The sequence below is a fragment of the Panthera uncia genome, chromosome A2, assembly GCF_023721935.1.
Source record: "Panthera uncia isolate 11264 chromosome A2, Puncia_PCG_1.0, whole genome shotgun sequence".
NCBI lineage: Eukaryota > Metazoa > Chordata > Mammalia > Carnivora > Felidae > Panthera > Panthera uncia.
This window is the reverse complement of record NC_064816.1, coordinates 13,098,971-13,117,723: the sequence shown is the minus strand read 5'-3', so window position 1 is coordinate 13,117,723 and position 18,753 is coordinate 13,098,971. Positions and strand designations below refer to the sequence as shown.

The window sequence follows — 18,753 nt, the reverse complement described above, 5'->3', positions numbered from 1 at the left end:
GCTTACTATGTTTCCCCGATTCCCATTGGCTCGTGCGATCAAGTCAAACTACAATTCCCGAGATGCCCTGCGGATCGCAGGTGCGACTCCCGTCCTTTAACCCCCGTTTAAGTCTCCCATTGGCTCATTTCCAGGCCGGAACGAGTAAACTCCATTTCCCAGAGCGCTTTGCAGCGAATCCCTGCTTCCGTCCGACGTGTCCCTCCGGAAGGGGAACGACTGGGACCACAGCGATATGGCGCCTCCGGCTCCGGTCTCGGCCTCTGGCGGCTCCGGGGAAGTGGACGAGCTGTTCGACGTGAAGAATGCCTTCTACATTGGCAGCTACCAGCAGTGCATTAACGAGGCTCAGCGGGTGAAGGTGCGGCCGCTTGGAGGCGAGGGGAAGGTGGCGGCGAAAGCCGCTTCCTGGTGGCCACTGGTCGCGCCCTGATTTTAAAAATCTTCCTTCTTCTCGCGGCATTCCCCCCCCCCCCGCCCGCCACGTATCTCTTCAGAGCGCTGTGAGGAATTACTCTTTTCTTATGACAAAACTCAAAGCCGTGACAGTTTGTGATACTTCTCACTCCGAGGGCTTGCTCTGCGCCATGGAAGGCATTTGAGTAAGGGAGGCGTTTGAACTACTGTAATAACAGTAATAGTAGTAGTAATTTTCATTTGGGGAGGGCCCACGTGTGCCACCATACCCTCGTTACTCGTGAAGCAGGGACTGTTGTTTGTTGTCATTCTGGAAGGCTAGCACCGCCGCTCGAGAGAGAAATGTTTGCCCCGACTTTGCCTGCCCCACCAGCCTGGTTATATCTCCCCGTACTTGCCCATTCATTCTTTCATTCCTCATTGAGCTTCCCAATGGGTCAAGGCGGTGTATTCGTCCTGGGCTCAAAACAGTGACAAAACTCCGAGGTCTCTTGGAAAGCTCAGGCTCCCAAGGGGGACAGTGACGGAGCAAATAAACAAGAAGTCAGGGGGTGGTGTGATGGATAGTGATGGGAATGAGGTTGGCCTTTTGAGAGCTAGAAAATAGCCTTGTCAGGCAGGGCCCAGCCTGACAGGTCCTTTAGCAGGAACTTTTAGGGAGGGACACGGACGTTACAGACACTTTGAGAGTGAACCGTTGGCGAATCTTTAAGAGCAGTGAACTTGACAGGGTCATGCCTGCCCTCATGGTTGTTAGTTAACCTTAAAAAGAAAACTCATCTATCTTACCAGCAAAATGAGTTTATTGGGGATTAAGGGAGAATTGCAATTTGGGACATGTAACCTATGGCAAAACCGTAGGCATGTCCAGAGATCAAAGGAGAGGATTGCTTTTTCACAGAGGAAAGGGAGGAGTTGAGAGGGGCTGTTATAAACAGAAAATCCTTTGGGGTAAACTGGGAGCTTGAAGTGTAGTGGCTTTTCATTGCCTGAGTTGTGACAGTCTCTTCTTGGCTAGGCAGTTACCCCGGGAGGAGATCTTTTGTTCTCCTGTGGGGGTACTAAAGTGTAGTCTTCTTGGGGGGAATCATGGTACCTCTCTTTTTCTGGGGTCTGCTTTTGACTTGGAATGTCAGGGCTTGAGAGCGCCCCCTTCTGGCCTCGTGGTTCTATTTTCAACGGAGTCTTTTTTTTTTTTTTAACTTGTACATGGCCTAGTGTTCCAAAGAGATTAAACAAGTAAAGAAGTGAGTGAATATGTAATAACAGCTTGAGCGCTTAGGGGGGCAAGGTGAGGTAGAGAGTGCTGAGCGAAGGGCGCCTGGCTGACTCAGTCAGAAGAACATGCAACTCTTGATCTCAGGGTTCTGAGTTCAAGCCCCACGTTGGGTGTAGAGATGATTTACAAATATATATATAAACTTAAAAAAACCCTACATACACCTCTCTTAAAAAAAAAAAAAAAACAGTGCTGAGTTGGAAAATGGTGGGGAGGAGGCTGCTCCAGGTGGGAGTGGTCCGGTAAGCCCCTGGTGGCCTGTCAGCCTCACTGCCTGTCATTTGAACCTGAGACTTAACCTTGAGAAGCATCTAACCCCCTAAATTGCGGCAAAGGTGCTGAGGCAGAGGTGAGTGCCGTGTAGCCAAAGCATAAAAGGCCGGTGTAGCAGAAGTGGGGTGAGCGAGGGGGAGGATGGAGAATGAAGTGGGCAGGGGGACAGGAAGGGCCTTGGGAGCCACAGTTGGGGTTTGGATTTTATTCTGAAGGTGTGGGAGGCCTTTGGCGCACCAAGCAAAGGGATGGCAGAGCTCTTCGCTGAGGCCGCCAGAGGCTTGGGAGGAATTTGGACTTTGAAGGAGGGAAGGCTTCCTTTCTCCTGCTTCCGACCGTTGACCTCTGACGGTATACCTTGGTTTCCTTGACATTCATCTGTATAACGGGGATAACGCCTGAAATGGGCTTCAGGAAGCTGTTACATGTGAAATAACACTTGTTTGATTATATCCATTTTTTGATGTTGCCATGATGAATGGCCACAAAGGCTGGCGACAAAACAAATGCATTATCTCTCAGTTGGTTTCTGCAGGTGGGAAGTTCTCCATGGCTTGCACCAGGCTAAAATCAAGGTGTTGGCCAGGCTCTGTCTTTTCTGGAGGTCCTAGGGGAGCATATGCTTTCAGACTCATTCAGGTTGCTAGCTCTGAGCCCCGGGGTCAGCCTTAGTTCACAGAGGCTCCTCTCCAGTCCTCAACCTTGCATGTGGTCTCTCCACGTCAGAACCAGCCACAGAATCCTTCTCACACTTGGGCTCGCTTGGATTTCTCCTGCTGCTGCATTATTTGTGTCTATTCTCTGCTATTAAAGTTTTTGCCATTAAGATTCTGTGATTAGGCTGGGCCCTCCCCCGTAACCCGGCATACTCTTCCCATTTTAGGGTCCATAACCTTTGTGAGGTCCCTTTTGTGACACGTAAACTGTTCACAGATTCCAGGGCCTGGTATGGACTTCGCTGGGCCGGGGCCGGGGCCGGGGGGTGGGGGTGTCCCTTATTCGACTCACCACCACAGTTGTGTGCCCGCCTCCTTGCTGGGTAGCATAGACGGTAAGAAGACTGAGACAGACCCGTGCTCAGCCTCCGGCCCTGTTAGGACTCTCTGCAGCCAGGGCTGAGTCGCTGTACCTCTCTGCGCCTGTTTCCCTGTCTGTCCAATGGGAACGATGACACCTGCCTCACTAGGGTCACTGTGAAATTCAGTGTCACGCTCATGCTCTGCTGTCTGGCTCCTCTCGTGCGTCTGTTCTGCTTACGTCACAGCAATACGTTCTTTTGAGTCTTCTCCTGTCATGACGTGCAAACTTTCCGTCGCTGCTGAAAGGGAGGACCAGTGTGACCTACTGTACTAAGGGAATGACTGAAAACAAGAGGTGACAGTCACTGCGGGTGGAGGCAGGCCGCAGCCCAGCCTCTGAGCCAGGGAGCCGCTTCCTTTTTGGGGATGTGGGAAACGCGCACTGGCCCGAAACTATGACATTCTCCCTGATGCATCCAGAATGGGAATACTGTCCCCACTGGGCCATTTGATGTGGTCCATGGGCCACCTAAACCCTCTTGGGCAGCCTATGCTGAGTTGAACGGTATCCCCCAAAAGATATGTTCACCCAGAACCTGTGAATGTGACTCATTTGGGAAAAAGATCATTGCAGATATAATTCCATGAAGGATCTCTAGATGAGATCATCTGGGATTTAGGATAAGCCTTTGATGGGAGCATGTTCCTGCTGACACCTTGACTTTGAACTTCTAGCCTCCAGGACCTTGAGAGAATAATTGTGTTATTTCAGACCACCCAGTTTATGGCAGCTCATTACAGTGACCCCAAGCTCTGCCAGCTCTGAGGTGGCCCCAGGCAGAACACGTGGTGGTCACTGCCCTTATAGATGTAGTGATTAGATGTAGTGCTGTGTCGCCATTAAGACTTTCCCTTATCTGTCAGACATTCCTTTTGTTTGTTTGTTCGTTCGTTTGTTTTAATAAAGCTTACTTGTGTTTGAGAGAGAGAGAGCAGGGGAGGAACAGAGAGAGGGGGAGAGAAAGATCCCACGCAGGCTGTGTGCCATTACCACAGAGCCCAACGCAGGGCTCGGACCCACGAACTGTGAGATCGTGACCTGAGCTGAAATTGAGAGTTGGACACTTAACCGGCTGAGCCACCCAGGTGCCCCGTCAGACATTATTTTTTTTTATTTTTTAGTTTTGTTAATGTTTATTTTTGAGAGACAGAGACAGAGCATGAGCGGGGGAGGGGCAGAGAGAGAGGGAGACACAGAATCTGAAGCAGGCTCCGGGCTCTGAGCCGTCAGCACAGAGCCCGACGTGGGGCTCGAACCCACGAACCATGAGATCATGACCTGAACCGAGGTCTGATGCTTAACCAGCTGAGCCACCCAGGTGCTCCTCTGTCAGACATTTCTTAAGTGCCTGCAAGATAATAGGTACTGCCCAGGTGTTGGGGACAGAGCAGTGAAGACAGCCTCAAGAAGCTGAAGGTCCAGTGTGACCGTACTGACAGTAGCCCCCACCCCATCACTGGCCCCCCAATGGCACTCATCCTCAGGCCTGGCTACACCTCTGAGCCGTCTGGGAGTGGTGAGCGGCCACTCGAGCTGGCCATCACTGGTGGGTATGGGCCTCCTGGCTTTGTTCTCAGGTCATTCTGACGAGCTATCCCCAAGCAGGAAACGGCTGAGAAGCATTTGTTCAGAAAGATGCCATTTTTGTTTCTTTAGACCTGGAGGTCTGCCCAGCCCTCAGCACACGGCTTCTGCTCAAGTCCTTTGAGCCGCCTTCTTTTCCTGGCTCTGGTCGGCCTCCCTATAACTTCGTCGCCTGGCTGGAGACACAGTCCCAGAGTGACCACTGTGGGATGTCATCTCCCCAGCTCTGCGGTAGTGGGGCTGAGGGGCATGGCCCAGGCTGGACACAGATGTCACTGCACCAGGACAGCCCAGCTGAGCTCTCCTAGAGAGACCCTCTGAGTGAAGCAAACCTTTGTTTGTTCTCTTTTGAGTGTTTAAAGAGGGTTTTGGGACAAAAACAAGACAGGAACATGCCCCATAGAAATATTTGCTACAAAAAATAAAGTCCCCTTTGCACATCTCCTGGGTCTCATCAGTTCTGCAGAATCACCCATCCGCCTCTGGATGGGAACCCTCGTGGGCCTGTTTTCTCTACTTTTACAAACCCAGGCACTAGGGCCTTTCCCCGCAACATCTTGGACCACGTGTACCATCGAGCAACTTCTGTCTCCATCTGCTGCACCCTGGGGGCCCCTGTCGGTACGAGTGGCCATGTGTCCCGCGGTTAAAGGTGTGGGCTCCACCCTGGCCCCTTGCTGTGCAGCGGGAGTGGGTGCTCCACTTTCCCTCACCTGGACGAACAGGGGTGAGGATTGAGCCCCTTCCTGGGGTGGTGGTGGTGTGGGACAAGATCAGGGCTGGGACTCAGGCCTGGAATCCACTGGAGACGCTGCCTGCTCTTGGCCTCTACTGAAGACCTGTCTGGCACCCAACTCCCAAGTGTCCTGACCTGCCTCTGTTTCCTCAGCCATCAAGCCCAGGGAGAGACGTGGAAAGGGATGTCTTTCTGTACAGAGCATACCTTGCACAGGTGAGCGCAGGCCGTGACCTCCGGTGTCCCTGGGACAGGAGAGGAACAGAGTACGGGGTGGGGGGGGGTGTGTGTGTGTGTGTGTGGCAGACAGAGGATGGCAGGGGCAGTTGCTGTGGCCTCCACAAATAGGTGGCCATTTCCCAAGGTTATAGGCTCACCAGGCGGGGGGCCAGTGTAATGATGTCTCCCTTTTCTTTCTTTTTTTTTTTTTTTTTTTTCTGTTACATAATCAGATTTCATTTGTTCGGTACAGCTTCGGGTTTGCAGAATAATCAAGTAGATAGTAAAGAGAATCCCACATGCCCACCCCCACCCCAAGGCCCACAGGCAGCCAGCCTCCCTTGTCCCTTGCCCCCCCGCCTTGGATTGTGGCACATGGCTTCACAGCTGCCTCTACCTCACATCAGGCCTTCAGTGGTTTCCTGGTTCTGTTCATATCTTTCCCTCTGTGGAGTGTTCTGGAGCCTGATGGGACCTCCGCCCTCCTGTTGGCCAAGACCCCCCCCACCCCCTGACCTTGAGGGTGAACGGTGTGTGTGGCCCCCAGCAGAGGGGCTGCCCCGGTGTACCTTGGAATCTCCCTGGGATGTATACCTGCATTTAAAAAAAAAAAAAAAAAAAAAGAATATCTCTACGTGGACGCAAAAACATTAAAACTACCTGGAAAGGAGTGTGGTGAAAAATGGACCCCTGACTCCAGTTCCCCTCCCAGCAGTGACCACCACCACCAGTTCTGAGTGTCAGCAGGGAGAGGTTTATGTCCCAGTTTACAGAAGTGCATGCCCAGACCCCCTGCCCCTGGGCAACGCGTTTCCCGCCCCCCGCCCAGAGCTGGCAGGGCCCTCACCTTGTCACCTCAGCACCGGGGGCTGGACAGTGAGCAGCCGGGGTCTTCGGCTAGAGTGGTGAGCATTGTGGCCTGACAGGTGACAAGTGACACTGTATTGGCTCCAAGCAGGTGCTGTAGCAGGGCCAGCACCTGGTAGGCTAAGGGGTCCCTGGGGGTGGTGGGTGCTGGTTCCAGGCGTTGGGGCTCTGCCAGGGCGATGCTAGAGCCCTGAAAAGCTCTCATGTGTTCCTGGGGACTGAGGTGTAGACCCCGCAGGGAGAGCGGGCCAAGCTGATGGTGTGCTTGTCTTCACTGCAGAGGAAGTACGGTGTGGTCCTAGACGAGATCAAGCCCTCCTCAGCCCCCGAGCTCCAGGCCGTGCGCATGTTCGCTGAGTACCTGGCCAACGACAGCCAGAGGTGAGGAGGGGGTGGGGGGCTGGGGGGGCGTCTCTCCCCACCTGCTCACCTCCCTGAACCTCAGTGAAAGCACATTCCTACTCCGCTTGGGCATTTGCCTGAGCCATTCTGTCCGCTGCTGGCAGGATGCTTGCCCAGGTGCTTGGGTCTGCCCCTGCCTCGGCTCTGCAGGGGGGAGCCGTGTGGCCCCGCCTCTCCCTTGCGTGGAGCATCAGCATGACCCGGCAGGCTCCGCGGCTCCTCTGCACTTCCGTTCCCCGCCCCCACAGGAATGGTTGGTTTTGAGGCCCCCTCGGATCGGGAAGGTAAAGTGCTCCCCAGGGGGCGCCTGAGATAGGGCAGCAGCCTAGCCCATGACATGGAGACGCTCTGCTCTGTGGGTCTTCCCCTGCCCCATTGCCCGGCCCCGAGACCACCACCACCCTGGAGCATCCCGCATAGCAGCAAGGAGCTTCAGAGAAGGGCCTTTCCCAACCTCTGCCCGAGGGAACTTCTTAGCCAGGACCTGATTATGACCGTGTTGATGACCATGCTACTCTCATAGGCCCGAGTCTTTGGGTCCCCGGCATGGGGGAGACCATCTGCCGTGACCCCCACCACTGCTCTTACAGAAGACAGCGTTCTGTGTCCCGTGTTCTGATTGGGCCCCTTCGCCCTTGAAGCGTGAGGCTCAGGGGGATTTACTTGTCGGCAGTGACCGCTGAATGGGGGCCCCCAGGTTCTGACCCCCAGAACCCGTGAATGGAGCATCATGGGAAATGAGTTCTTTGCAAATAGAACTAGTCAAGGATCTTGAGAGCATCCTGGGTATGGGGTGGACCCTGAATCCAGGGACTGGTGTCCTCGTAAGAGACTGGAGACAAGATGGAGAAGATACAGAGGAGAAGGCCATGTGAAGATGGAGGTAGAATCGGGCTGACACAGAAGCCAAGGGATGCCAAGGACGGTGGGGCAGCCAGCTGCAGCCAGGAGAGAGGCCCGGGGTGGATTTGCCCTCAGAGGCCTCAGAGGGAACCGTCCCTGCCCACACTTTGGCTGTCGGACTTCTTCCTTCCAGAACTGTGAGAGTCCGTCTCTGTTGTCTTCATCCCCCCGGCTTGTGGTGCTTTGTGACGGCAGCCCCAGGACAGCAAGACAGGCGGCTCCCTGAGGCTATCGTGTCTCTCTCCGCACCTCATGAGCCGGGATGACAGGCGCCATTCTCCTTTCAGAAGAGGAGGGGACTCTGGGACCCTGTCGGAGCAGGGCCTCAGGAAGACAGAGTGGTTCAGGCTGCGTCCATCCTGGCAGCACAAACTGCTGCCCCTTAGCCCAGCAAGCAGGCTGTGGAGAAAGCACCAGAATCTGTAGGTTAACAATGGTTTGTCAGGGTAACAGCGTCAGGACACTGACGTCACAGTAACAGCACGCAGCATGTCTCCTCTCGGTGCCACAAACCAGGCAGGAAACTTCACGCGGTGGCCTCGAGGGCTCCACACCAACTCTGTGTCGCACCCTGTATGCGGTTCAGGTGTGCAGAGCGGGACACAGTCTCTGATTTGAAGTCATTTGTCTGTCGGGCACCCGGCATGTCACCATCTCCAGGGGCCCTCAGACACAGATCCTTGACCAGTAGCCCCCCCGTGGCCCGCGTGACACGCACACATTTGCGGAGATCCCGTGGACCCTGGACAGCAGCTTTTGTCCGACAGCGACTCGGGGCCTGGCCCTTGCTTCCCTTCTCTTGTCCACTGCTCAGCGTCCTTTTGAAACGAGGGGTCTTGACTGTTTTCTGTAGGCAGATCATGGCTCGGGTGTCCTGTGGCCTGTGGGGGAACTGGCTGATCCTCGGCTAAGCCTTGACCCCAGCCCGGCCCCCAGTCCGGCATGTTGCCCACCTGCCAAGTGCAGCCGGCCTCACCGAGGAGGCAGCGACATCACTGGTGTGAGATTCGTCTGTGTCGCTTCCAGTCTCCATGCAGCCACCTCTGGCGAGTCAGCCTGCCCCTCCACGTCCAGGGGTGGTGTGGACACTACAGCCCCCCAACTCTGAGGGCCAGGAGAGCCGTAGGCTTTGGCGGTCATTTGTGCTGCCTTGTGGACATGGCCCGTCCTGCAGCACGTCCCCTCACCAGGCCTGAAACCACCCAGCCTCGGTTTCTGTGTGAGGGTGAGAAGTGCCTTGTGGGAAGGCGGTGAAGCTGGCACCCAGTGGGGCTCGCCAGAGACATTTGCAGCTCTTGTGTTCCCCTGGGGGCCTGACTCCGCCTCTCTGGACCTGTCTGCTCCTGCGGGGGCTGAGGCTGCTGCCCACCCCTGCCTGCAGGCCCTGAACAGCCTTGTGTCATAGGGACTCGATTGTTGCCGAGCTGGACCGGGAGATGAGCAGGAGCGTGGATGTGACCAACACCACCTTCTTGCTGATGGCCGCCTCCATCTACTTCCATGACCAGAACCCGGATGCAGCCCTGCGTGCCCTGCACCAGGGGGACAGCCTGGAGTGGTGAGTGTCCACCCTGTCCCCGGGGGAAGGCCTGGAGGCCTGAGCGGCCCCTCCGGGCTCCAGGCGACTCGAGGCCTTGTTGGCGTTGTCATGGGAACGGTGGGGGGCTGCTCTGAGAGAGTGGTGGGGCCCAGGCTTCCCATTCAGGCAGCAGCTCCTGTTCTCGGTCCAGGAGACACTCCTTTCTGCACGACTGGACTGCTGTTCCCAAGGACACGGCTCCTGGGACTGGAAACCCTCTGTCCCCGATGGCAGAGTAGAAAGCACCTTTGTTTCTGCCTGTGGTTTCTATACCCCCACCCCCACATGAAGCCTTTGTGTTCTTGGGCCCTGGGCCCTGGCCTTTCCTTGCCCTCCCCAGGTTCCCCCAGGCCCTCCCCTGAGGCTGGCCCACCGTTCGGGGCACTCCAGGGCTGGGGTGCTGAAGCCCCTTGCAGCACGCAGCCGCCCCCCCCACCCCCCCGCCCCGGGGGTGACTCTGGGCCAGCATCGCGTCCAGGCTGCTGTGTCCAGGGCTCTGGCCCAGAGGGAGCAACAACCGTCCTCTGTAAACTCTGCTGCCTGCTGTCCCTCTGTTGGTTGGTCCCCACACATTCATTTTGTATCTGTTTACACCCCCCGTCAGTCCAGAAAGGGATTCACGGCGGCTTAGAAGTAGGTCTGGCGCACGGCCTACAAGGCAGCGGACTCTGCAGAGTTCCTCAGACTCCTGCAGAGGCTGAGCTGGGTGTTGGGTCACGAGCTGGTGGGAAAAGGTGGGAACAAGTGTCTACGTAGGTCATCAGTGGGCACAGCTGTCAGGCAGAGGGAAGCCGTGGGTGCGGGAACGGAGGGGGTAAGAGCCGCCCCCCCTGCAGCACCTTTGTGACCGAACTCACGCCCTGCTCTGGGGGCCGACCCTGCGCTTGGCTGCTCAGCTTGATCTCTGGGCTCCTGGCATCTGGCAGTTGTCAGTGTCGCCTTTACACTAGGAGTGGGGTGCGGACATGGCGTCTAGCCTCAGGATAGTCAGAGCCGGACACCTTGGGACCCGGTGAGAGCTCCCGCCCCGAGCGGACTCAGTGGTGAAATGTGGGAGCCAGGGCCCCAGGAAGCGGTGAGAGGCTTGGCCCAGCGTGCAGTGTCTGGGTCTGAGTCTGGTTCTGCCCGGCGTCGCCCTCTGCGAGGCAGGGCCGGTGGCCTGAGCTCTCCTAGGAATGTTCCTGGAGGTGCCGCCCCCACGGAGTGAGCCCCACAGTAGCGTGGCAAGGGTGCCCCCTGACTGCCTGCTGTGTCCCGCAGCATGGCCATGACCGTGCAGATCCTGCTGAAGCTGGACCGCCTGGACCTCGCCCGGTAAGCCTCTGTTTGGCCCCAGCTGGGGCTCTTAGGGCTGTCTGAGCAGCGGGCCAGGCCACATCGGGACCCCGTGCTCTCGAGAAGCCAGACCTCCACCTGCTGGGGAAGCTTAGCATGGGGACCCTCCCTACGCCCTTCCCGAGGCCCAGAGTATTAGTGCTGTGATCACTTCTCCTAGTACTTAATTCTAGTCCATTGTGGTGATGCACTGGCATCTACTTGCCCACCCCTGCAGGATGTTGCCTGGGACGAGCGGTGGTGCCGTCCGTGCCTCAGTTTCCTTATGTGACGTGGGAAGTGGGATCTGCAGAGTTGGGGTGGGCTTCACAAGTACGCAGTGGGGGCTGTCGGGCCAGAGCCGGGAGCCAGCACCAGTGTGTGCCTCACGAGCAAGCGGTGCGGGGGGCTCCCTCCCACCCTTCCTGTGTCCCCAGGAAGGAGCTGAAGAAAATGCAGGACCAGGACGAGGATGCTACCCTCACCCAGCTGGCTACGGCATGGGTCAATCTGGCTGTGGTGAGCCCCTGGGCCGTGCTGGAGGGTTGGGGGGAGCATCAGAGAGCTGGGAGGTATCCCCTGCCTGCAGTGCTGGCCACTCCCGTGGGGAGAATGCCGGTGTGGGGTTCTGCGGACACATCGGATCTCTGCTTCCTTTGGAGCCAGGGCCCATCCCCCAGGAGAGCCCCCCACCCCTTGCACATTTCATTTCCCACTTTGTTCATCCCAACCCCATTCCCGGCTCCTCCTAGCTGAGTGGCTTAGCCAGAGCCAGAGCGGATGAGCTGGGAGGCTCTGGAACCAGACCTGGTGTACTGACTGGGCCACCCTGGCAGTGTGGCCTCCTCATGGGGCCGACCCGGGGCTTGGCTCCTGCTCAGCTTGCTCTCCGGGCTTTTGGCATTGGGCAGTTGCCAATGTCCCCCTCCTACCTTCTCCTCCACCCAGCCCCTCCCTCCCTCCCGCATGTCTGCCCCCATCTCTTGGCAATGGCCTCTTTTCGGGCTTTTGGCGCTGGGCTTCCTTTCTCTGAGCCATTTTTTTACGGGTTTCTTAAAACGTGTTCCCCATCCTTGTGCGCCTGCACTGCCCTTGGGGGCCTGAGGCCTCACCCAGGCCGCTTTCCAACATGTGTCCAGTTCAGTAGGGTGAACCCTGCCCACTCTTTGTGCCAGCTTGGTGGTGTTTCCACAAGCACATCTTGGTCTCGGGCTCCCCCACGAAAGTGCTGCTGCGTCTTTCACAGGCAGACAGAACCTGAGTGGTTGGGGTCAGGACTGCCGGCGACAGAGAGGGGCCGCCCGTACCGGGATCACCTCGGCGAAGTGCTGGCATCCTGCTCCAGGAGGGAGCGGGCAGCGGTAGGGCCGGGAGGCAGGGTGACGCGGCAGTGGTGTTGGAACTGTCCCTGCAGGGTGGTGACAAGCTGCAGGATGCCTACTACATCTTCCAGGAGATGGCTGACAAGTGCTCATCCACCCTGCTGCTGCTCAACGGGCAGGCGGCCTGCCACATGGCCCAGGGCCGCTGGGAGGCCGCCGAAGGCGTGCTGCAGGAGGCACTGGACAAGGTACATCGGGCCCAGCCCACACCCCGGCTCCTGGTGCGGGCGGCGCGGGGCTCGGGCTTTCGGAGGCACACTGGGCAGAGGGAGACCCCGGGGGCCTGTGCTGTGTTCACGTTGGATTGTATTTTAATGCCAGGTCAGCTAAAAATTGGGATCGCAACTGAAAACGTTGATTCTCTTTTCTCGCGGAAATGCGAGGGATCCCATCAGCTTGGGCTTCCGCTGGCTTGAGCGGAGCAAACGTTCTCTCTGTCACCTTGACTACCTGGTCTGGGGGCCTCGACGTGATTGTCACCTGAGCCTGTACTTGAAAGAGACACCTGCCGTTTATCACCAAGGGGAGAGCAGGCCGCAGACTGGGAGACGTTGCCTGGCCTGTCCTTGTCTAGAAGAGGGACCAAGGGCACTGTCCTCTCAGGGTAGCCCCAGCTGTCTTCTCCCAACCAGTATCGGAGGTCGTGTGTTATTTTTATGATCAGTAAGAAACATCAATTTTTTTTTCCATTTTTGGAAAACATTTTTTTTTAATTAAAAAATTTGTTCATGTTTATTTTTGAGAGGGAGACAGAGTGTGAGTAGAGAGAGGGAGACACAGGAGCTGTCAGCCCAGAGCCCAAGGCGGGGCTCGAACTCACAAACCGTGAGATCATGACCTGAGCTGAAGTCGGCCGCTCAACCGACTGAGCCACCCAGGCGCCCCTGGAAAACATTTCTTGATATAATGAGAAATGGACACCGGAAGGAGGCCTTCTCTCCTTTATCTCTGGGAGGAGCTGAGTTGCCATCAGAAGGCTGTGTGCAGATCAGGGATGGGCGTCAGGTGCTCCTCGGCCGCACACGCGGAGCTCCCGGCCCCGCGCCCTGCCCTGTGCCTGCGCGGGTCCCCACGCCTCCTTGACAGGGTCTGACTATAGCTGGACTTCTGTATGCAGTTAGGGCTAGTCAGGAAGGCCTGGCCTGGTGGGGCGTCTCTGCCCCAAAGGAGAGGGCAGTAGGGTCCCCAGTCAAATGGCGCCCATCTGTCCTCGTTCTCTGAGACACCAGCTGGGCTGGCTTGCTGCCCCATGGCCCTGACCCCCTGACGGCCATAGGTCTTCCATGGCATCGCTCATCCCTGTGCCTGTGGGCCACCCCATGCTTCTGACCGTTTTCCCCATTCCTTTTGGAATGTTGCTCCTGTGAGCTCGTGTTGTCGTCCCCCATTAGAGCAGCGAGGCGCCTAAGGCCGGGAGAAGGGGAGTTTCCCCAAAGAAGGGCAGCCACGGAGTGGAGCCCGGTCTGTGCGGGAGGCTGTGTGTCCGAGTTGCCGTGTCTCTGCTCCGTGTGCCCCTCAGGGCTCCCTGCGGCGTCCCTGCCTCAGAGCCACCAGGGGCTCCGTCTGGGGTTCCTGGCCAAGGGGGTCCTGGGCCAGTTCCCAGGGTTCCCTCTGCCTTGGGGCCCAGCGTGGGCGGGTGGGGTGAGGTCAGCCGCTTGGATGTTCTGGTAATTTTCCCGGCAGCTTCTTGCCGAGGCCCCCGGAGAGCAGGAGGCACGGGTGGGGTCTGCCCCGGGTCTTAGACCTCATTCTTACAGCAAGAGGGACAGCTTGGCTCTGAGGGTGTGGACACTGTCTTGGCCTGGGCTCTGTCACTTTGAGATTGGTATGGTAAACACACTCGTTCCACAAGCAATAAGCCGCGGGGCTCTGTCCCATCCTAGTCTGCAAGATGAGACAGCAGGCGCAGAGGGGAAGCCGCTGTTTCGGGGAGGTGGGGAGGGGCTGGGGCTCCCTCACAACCGCGCTGCCTCCTAGGCAGAAAGGAGGGCCTCGAGGTCACTGCCTTGCAGGGTGGCCAGTGGGCGCACTTTGGGTCTTGCACCACCCCCTGCCCCGCCTCTGAGGGTGTGACCTCGTGTGGGTCACGTCTTCACCCTGGGACAGTGGAAGGCATCCTTCTGCCTCATATGGGGCCGGGCCGGCTGAGTTGGAGGCCTGGGGGAGCTGACCCTGCTCGCCTGGTGTCCCCCATGTTTGCAGGACAGTGGCCACCCGGAGACACTGATCAACCTCATCGTCCTGTCGCAGCACCTGGGCAAGCCCCCTGAGGTAGGACCTTCCGGGGCAGGGGATGTTTTCTGGCCCCCGCGGTGACATCCTGAAGTGAGCGGGGCTCTGTGATGTGGCCCCCGCTCCAGATGAAGCTCGGGATCTCGGGCAGAAACCCATTCCTTTGGAGGGGGTCACTTGCCATCAGCCTGAGGGGCCCTGGGAAGTTGGTGGTGCACCCCTAGGGTCGTACCTTGGCCAAGGTTATAGGCCGCTGCTCCCATGGGCCCTACAAACTAGTGGGCTGTGGCTCAGAGGGTGAGCCGAGCTGGGACCCCCACCTGTGCCACCTCTGGGTGGGGGGGTGGGCAAAAGAACAGAGGAAAGGGGCTCAGGGGAACAATCCCTGTGAGCCCACCTTGTTGGAGGGCAGGGAGGGTGGGAGGACTGACTGGCCCAGTTGGCCAGGGGCCCTCCCAGGGTTTCCTGTCAGTCACCCATCCCTTGTGGAAGGGCCCCCAGAGCTAGGGCAGTGCAGCACAGACAGGACGACTCTCACTCACCCCAGAAATAGCATGGACTCCTGGTCTCGGGAAGACAGATGCCCCCGCCCTGTGCGGTCAGGGCTAGGCCCAGGGAGGTGGGGTGAGGCTGGGGGCAAGGGGTCTGCCTAGGGTCCAGGTTCCATTACCAAGATCTCTGGGGTTTCTCTGTACGGTGTGCCCAGAACAAACCCACCTCCCCTCCTAACCCTGTCCCGCCTGACCTGCCCTGTGCTCCTCCTGGCCCTCCGCCCTCTTCTGGGGCCTGGGTCCCTGGTCCCTTCCAGTCTCCTCACCCTGAACTCTGTGGCACATCCTCCAGCTGTGTGCTAAGCCTGGGCTCTGTGCCAGGCGCTGGTCCAGGTGGTCCCCCCGCCCCCACCCCGCCCCTGATGGTCCTCTGTCGGCCTGATTTCAGGGTGGGTCGATAGAAGTAATGGGAGACCACAGCTCTTGCTTGGTGTCAGCTGGGAGGTCCCCACCCCGTCCCTCCCCTTGCCCTGTGTGTGAGAGCCACTTGGGGGGCCCCTAAGCATCTAACCCCGCCTCACCTCTCCTGCAGGTGACAAACCGCTACCTGTCCCAGCTGAAGGATGCACACAGGTCCCACCCTTTCATCAAGGAGTACCAGGCCAAGGTGAGCCCAAGCTGGCGGTGTGTCCCAGATCCCCAGACCCCTCAGGCTGGGCCAGGGAAGGCCCGTGACTGGGGTCCCAACTCATGTTCTCTCTGTTTCTCTTTCTGCACCCATCATTCGCAATCCGCGTTGAAGGAGAATGACTTTGACCGGCTGGTGCTGCAGTACGCTCCCAGCGCCTGAGGCTGGCCCCAGACGCGGTTCCCGGGCCGTGGCACAGCGAGGCCAGGCATTGCACCCGCCCTGCTGGGCACCCATCCTCGTGTTCTCTCACGTTTTCTGGCCAGAAGCTTAGCCTGGCCCCATTTTGTCAATAAATGTCTCCACCACAGGTATACCCCCCCCCGATCCATGTTTGCTCTGGCCACTTTGGGAGGGAGGGACATGTGGGAACCATGGCTCGAAAGGGACGGTCTTGGGCACTGTCACCCAGGGTTTTTCCTGGGGGGGGGGGGGGGCCGTGGAGACCAGGGTCTGCGAGCAGCAGGTGCACACCCCTTGAACAGCCACCCTATGATGCTGAGCTACAGGTGGCACAGCCGTGTCTCCCAAGCTCATTTGGCATCCAGGGAAACTGAGGTACAGGGTGGTCACAGCCATTACGAGGGGCATCTGGGCTCAAAACCAGTATCCCGGGGTCGTCTGTAGGTGGTGAGGGAGGTAGGAAGTGCCCCGGCCTCAGTTCAGCCACATGGGGAGGGTATGTGCAGGGAGCAAATCCTCCCCCGCCCTCCACAACCCCACCCAACCATCTACTGCCCTGTGGGGAGTCCTCAGCTGGGACTGAGACCTGCTGCTGCTGGGGCTGTGGGCGTGGGAGGGCACAGTGGCTGAGGCACCGAGCTCTCTACCTGGAGAGAGAAATCCATGGTGAGCACCCTTCCGTGAGAGAAAGCCAGGGAATTAGCTGGAATCTCTATCTAGAGAGAGGGAGGTAGGCAAGCAGGGGAGTGGTGTTGGCTGGGCCTCTTAGATGAGGTCACCATTGAGCTGTATCCACCCAAACAGCTGGAAGGAGCTGCCAGGCCAGGTTCCCGGGGGACCAGCATTCATTCAAGGCCGCATGAACAGCCCATGCAGAGTCCCCGGAGACCGCGCTGGGCTCTGCAAGCTGGACAGGGCTTTGTGCTCTTTGTCCCTAGGTCAGTGTCTGGGCCTCTCCAGGAAGAAGATAAGATACTGGGTTGCCAGAGTCTGGCCTCATCTACCTCAGAGGTGGTGCTTGGTTGCCAGGACGGGACGTAGAGCTTGGGATCCCCAGCAGCAGGGCCCACCCTTGTCCCATCCCTGCCTGGTGAGGAGCTCAGCAGGGGAGGGAAGTGACAGAAGAATCCCCGGGCAGAGGCATCTGTCAGGGGTGGGGAGGGATGGCCTGGGGATGAGCTCCTCGGGCGAGAAGAGGCCTGCCGTCAGGTGGAACAGGGAAGGGGACCCTTAGCAGCCCCTTGTCAGGTCTCAGTTGCCAGCACCAGGAGCCACCTTTCATTTCTGCCCCGCCCCCCACCCGTTGGTGGCCTTCCAGCTGGTCCCGCCAAGATGAAACTCTACACATCTGGGACTGGGCTGGTGGGCGGGGGCGCCTCTCCCATTACTGATGGCTGCCATGGTGACCAGATAGTGCTGGGTGGGAGGGCGGGGGTGGGGGACTTGGAACATCCAGGGCTGCACCACAGGCCCATACAGGGCTCTGGGGACACATACAGTTTTCTGAGCATCCCTGAGTCCTCCTCTGCCTGCTGGGCAAGCTGCAGCATTAATCATGTCTCTGGCCTCCAGCTGGGCCTTAATACTTGACCAGACCAGGCAGGCCTCATACCTTCCACATGCTGGGCCTGTCTCTTCCTGGTCTGATGGGCGGGACGGACCCCTGCCCACACAGAGTGCATGGTCAGGAATAATGAGTAGGAGGTACAGTGAGCAGACTAACAAAAAGATTGATGGGAAAGTCAAGGGTGCACCGAGCAGGTGACATTTGTAGGTGAAGTCTGAAGGAAGTTACGATCCCTGCTAGCGCCTGGGGGAATAACATTCTAGGCAGCGGGAATAACCAGTTGCAAAGGCCCTCAGGCTGGACTGTAGGGTGGGGGGAGGGCTCCTAGAGGCACAGTGAGGTGGCCAGTGTAGCAAATGGGAGCAAGATGGAAAGGAGAGCATGAGGGTAGGTTGAGTCCCAGCGAGAAGCTGGCTTTTTACTCTGCATGATGGAAGCCATGGAAGGCTGTGAGCAGAGGGAGGACAGCAAGCAGGCTCCTTCTGGTATCTGTGTGGGATAAGCAGGAAGCCAGGATAACGGGCAGGAGCCACTAGGGGGGTTCAGGGCCACAGGAGGCTGTGCATGTACAGAGAGGTGACTGAATTCGTAAACATTCAGGGCCAACTGAATGTGTTGCTCAACCGGACGAAGGTTAAGGAGGAGAGACGTGCGCCTCCTCAGTCCTCTCTATTTTCACCCATACACCTGAAGGTCAGGTCAGGCCTCCCACGGGGCCCACACTGTCGCACTCTACATCTTAAAGGCTTTGGGAAGAGGTCCAACGTGGGAGGGAAAGCAGAACACAAGAATGTGGGAACCCTGGAGGGTTGTCAGTGTCAGGAAGGTGATATCCCCAACAGGTGACCTCGATCATGGCCACTGGGGGCTTCAGGCACAGGGCCTGATCAATGGACAGTAGAGTATCACCAGGGGTGTTCCCGATGGAACCAGTAGTCTTGATCCAGCGTCTGAGTCCCAGCACATGAGTGCCCACTCCCTCTGCCTCCCCTGCAGGCCTGTGTTAAACCTGCTGGAGGGGAGGCCTGCCAGGTACTCAGGGTCATGGATAGCAGCAGGTGGCTCTGAGGCCAGGAATGGTGAAATCCGAGGGAGGGACGGGACAGGGCCGGAGAAGCATGCTGGGGGGCCCTGGAAGGAGAATTATCGAAGGGCGGGTGCTCACCGTGCCCCACATCGCGGACACTGAATGGTGGGGTGGGGGGGCCCAGGGTGGGCACGGGGCACTACGGAGCGGGTACCGGGTCCAGGACCGGCGGGCGCCGGGCAGACTCCGTTCCCCGCTGCTCCGCGCCTCGCTTTCCTCCACTGGAAAATGGGCAGGAGCGCGGGCCCGTCTCCAGGACGCATCGTGTCAACGCCGGGTCTTATACGCCCTTGGTCGCCGCCGCCGCCGCCTCTGGGAGACAGAGCACCCTTGCGCCCTCAGGGTCTCGGACGCCGAGACAAGCCCCAAGTCCCCGCCTCCCGCGCCCCCTTCGGGGCGGAGCTTGCGCCGGCCCCGCCCCCCCCCCCAGCCCCAGCGCTCCGGCCGGCGCGCCCCCGGCCCAGCTGCGG

The 18,753-nt window shown here is 58.5% G+C and overlaps 1 protein-coding gene across 1 annotated transcript; it reads left to right on the top strand.

Annotated features, from left to right (window-relative positions):
* Window positions 1-188: 188 nt before the first annotated feature.
* Window positions 189-15,760, top strand: COPE (COPI coat complex subunit epsilon). The gene is made up of 10 exons (XM_049640296.1): window positions 189-361; window positions 5,523-5,585; window positions 6,736-6,836; window positions 9,166-9,318; window positions 10,600-10,653; window positions 11,091-11,172; window positions 12,068-12,223; window positions 14,238-14,306; window positions 15,351-15,425; window positions 15,561-15,760. Exons 1-10 carry the CDS (start codon window positions 236-238, stop codon window positions 15,606-15,608), a joined length of 927 nt encoding a protein of 308 aa, XP_049496253.1. The 5' UTR covers window positions 189-235; the 3' UTR covers window positions 15,609-15,760.
* Window positions 15,761-18,753: the final 2,993 nt, after the last annotated feature.

Coding starts and splice junctions, on each gene's coding strand:
- COPE (XM_049640296.1), top strand. CDS start 236: ATGGCGCCTCCGGCTCCGGTCTCGGCCTCTGGCGGCTCCGGGGAAGTG. Junction 362..5,522: donor ACGAGGCTCAGCGGGTGAAG/GTGCGGCCGCTT, acceptor CTGTTTCCTCAG/CCATCAAGCCCAGGGAGAGA. Junction 11,173..12,067: donor CATGGGTCAATCTGGCTGTG/GTGAGCCCCTGG, acceptor CTGTCCCTGCAG/GGTGGTGACAAGCTGCAGGA.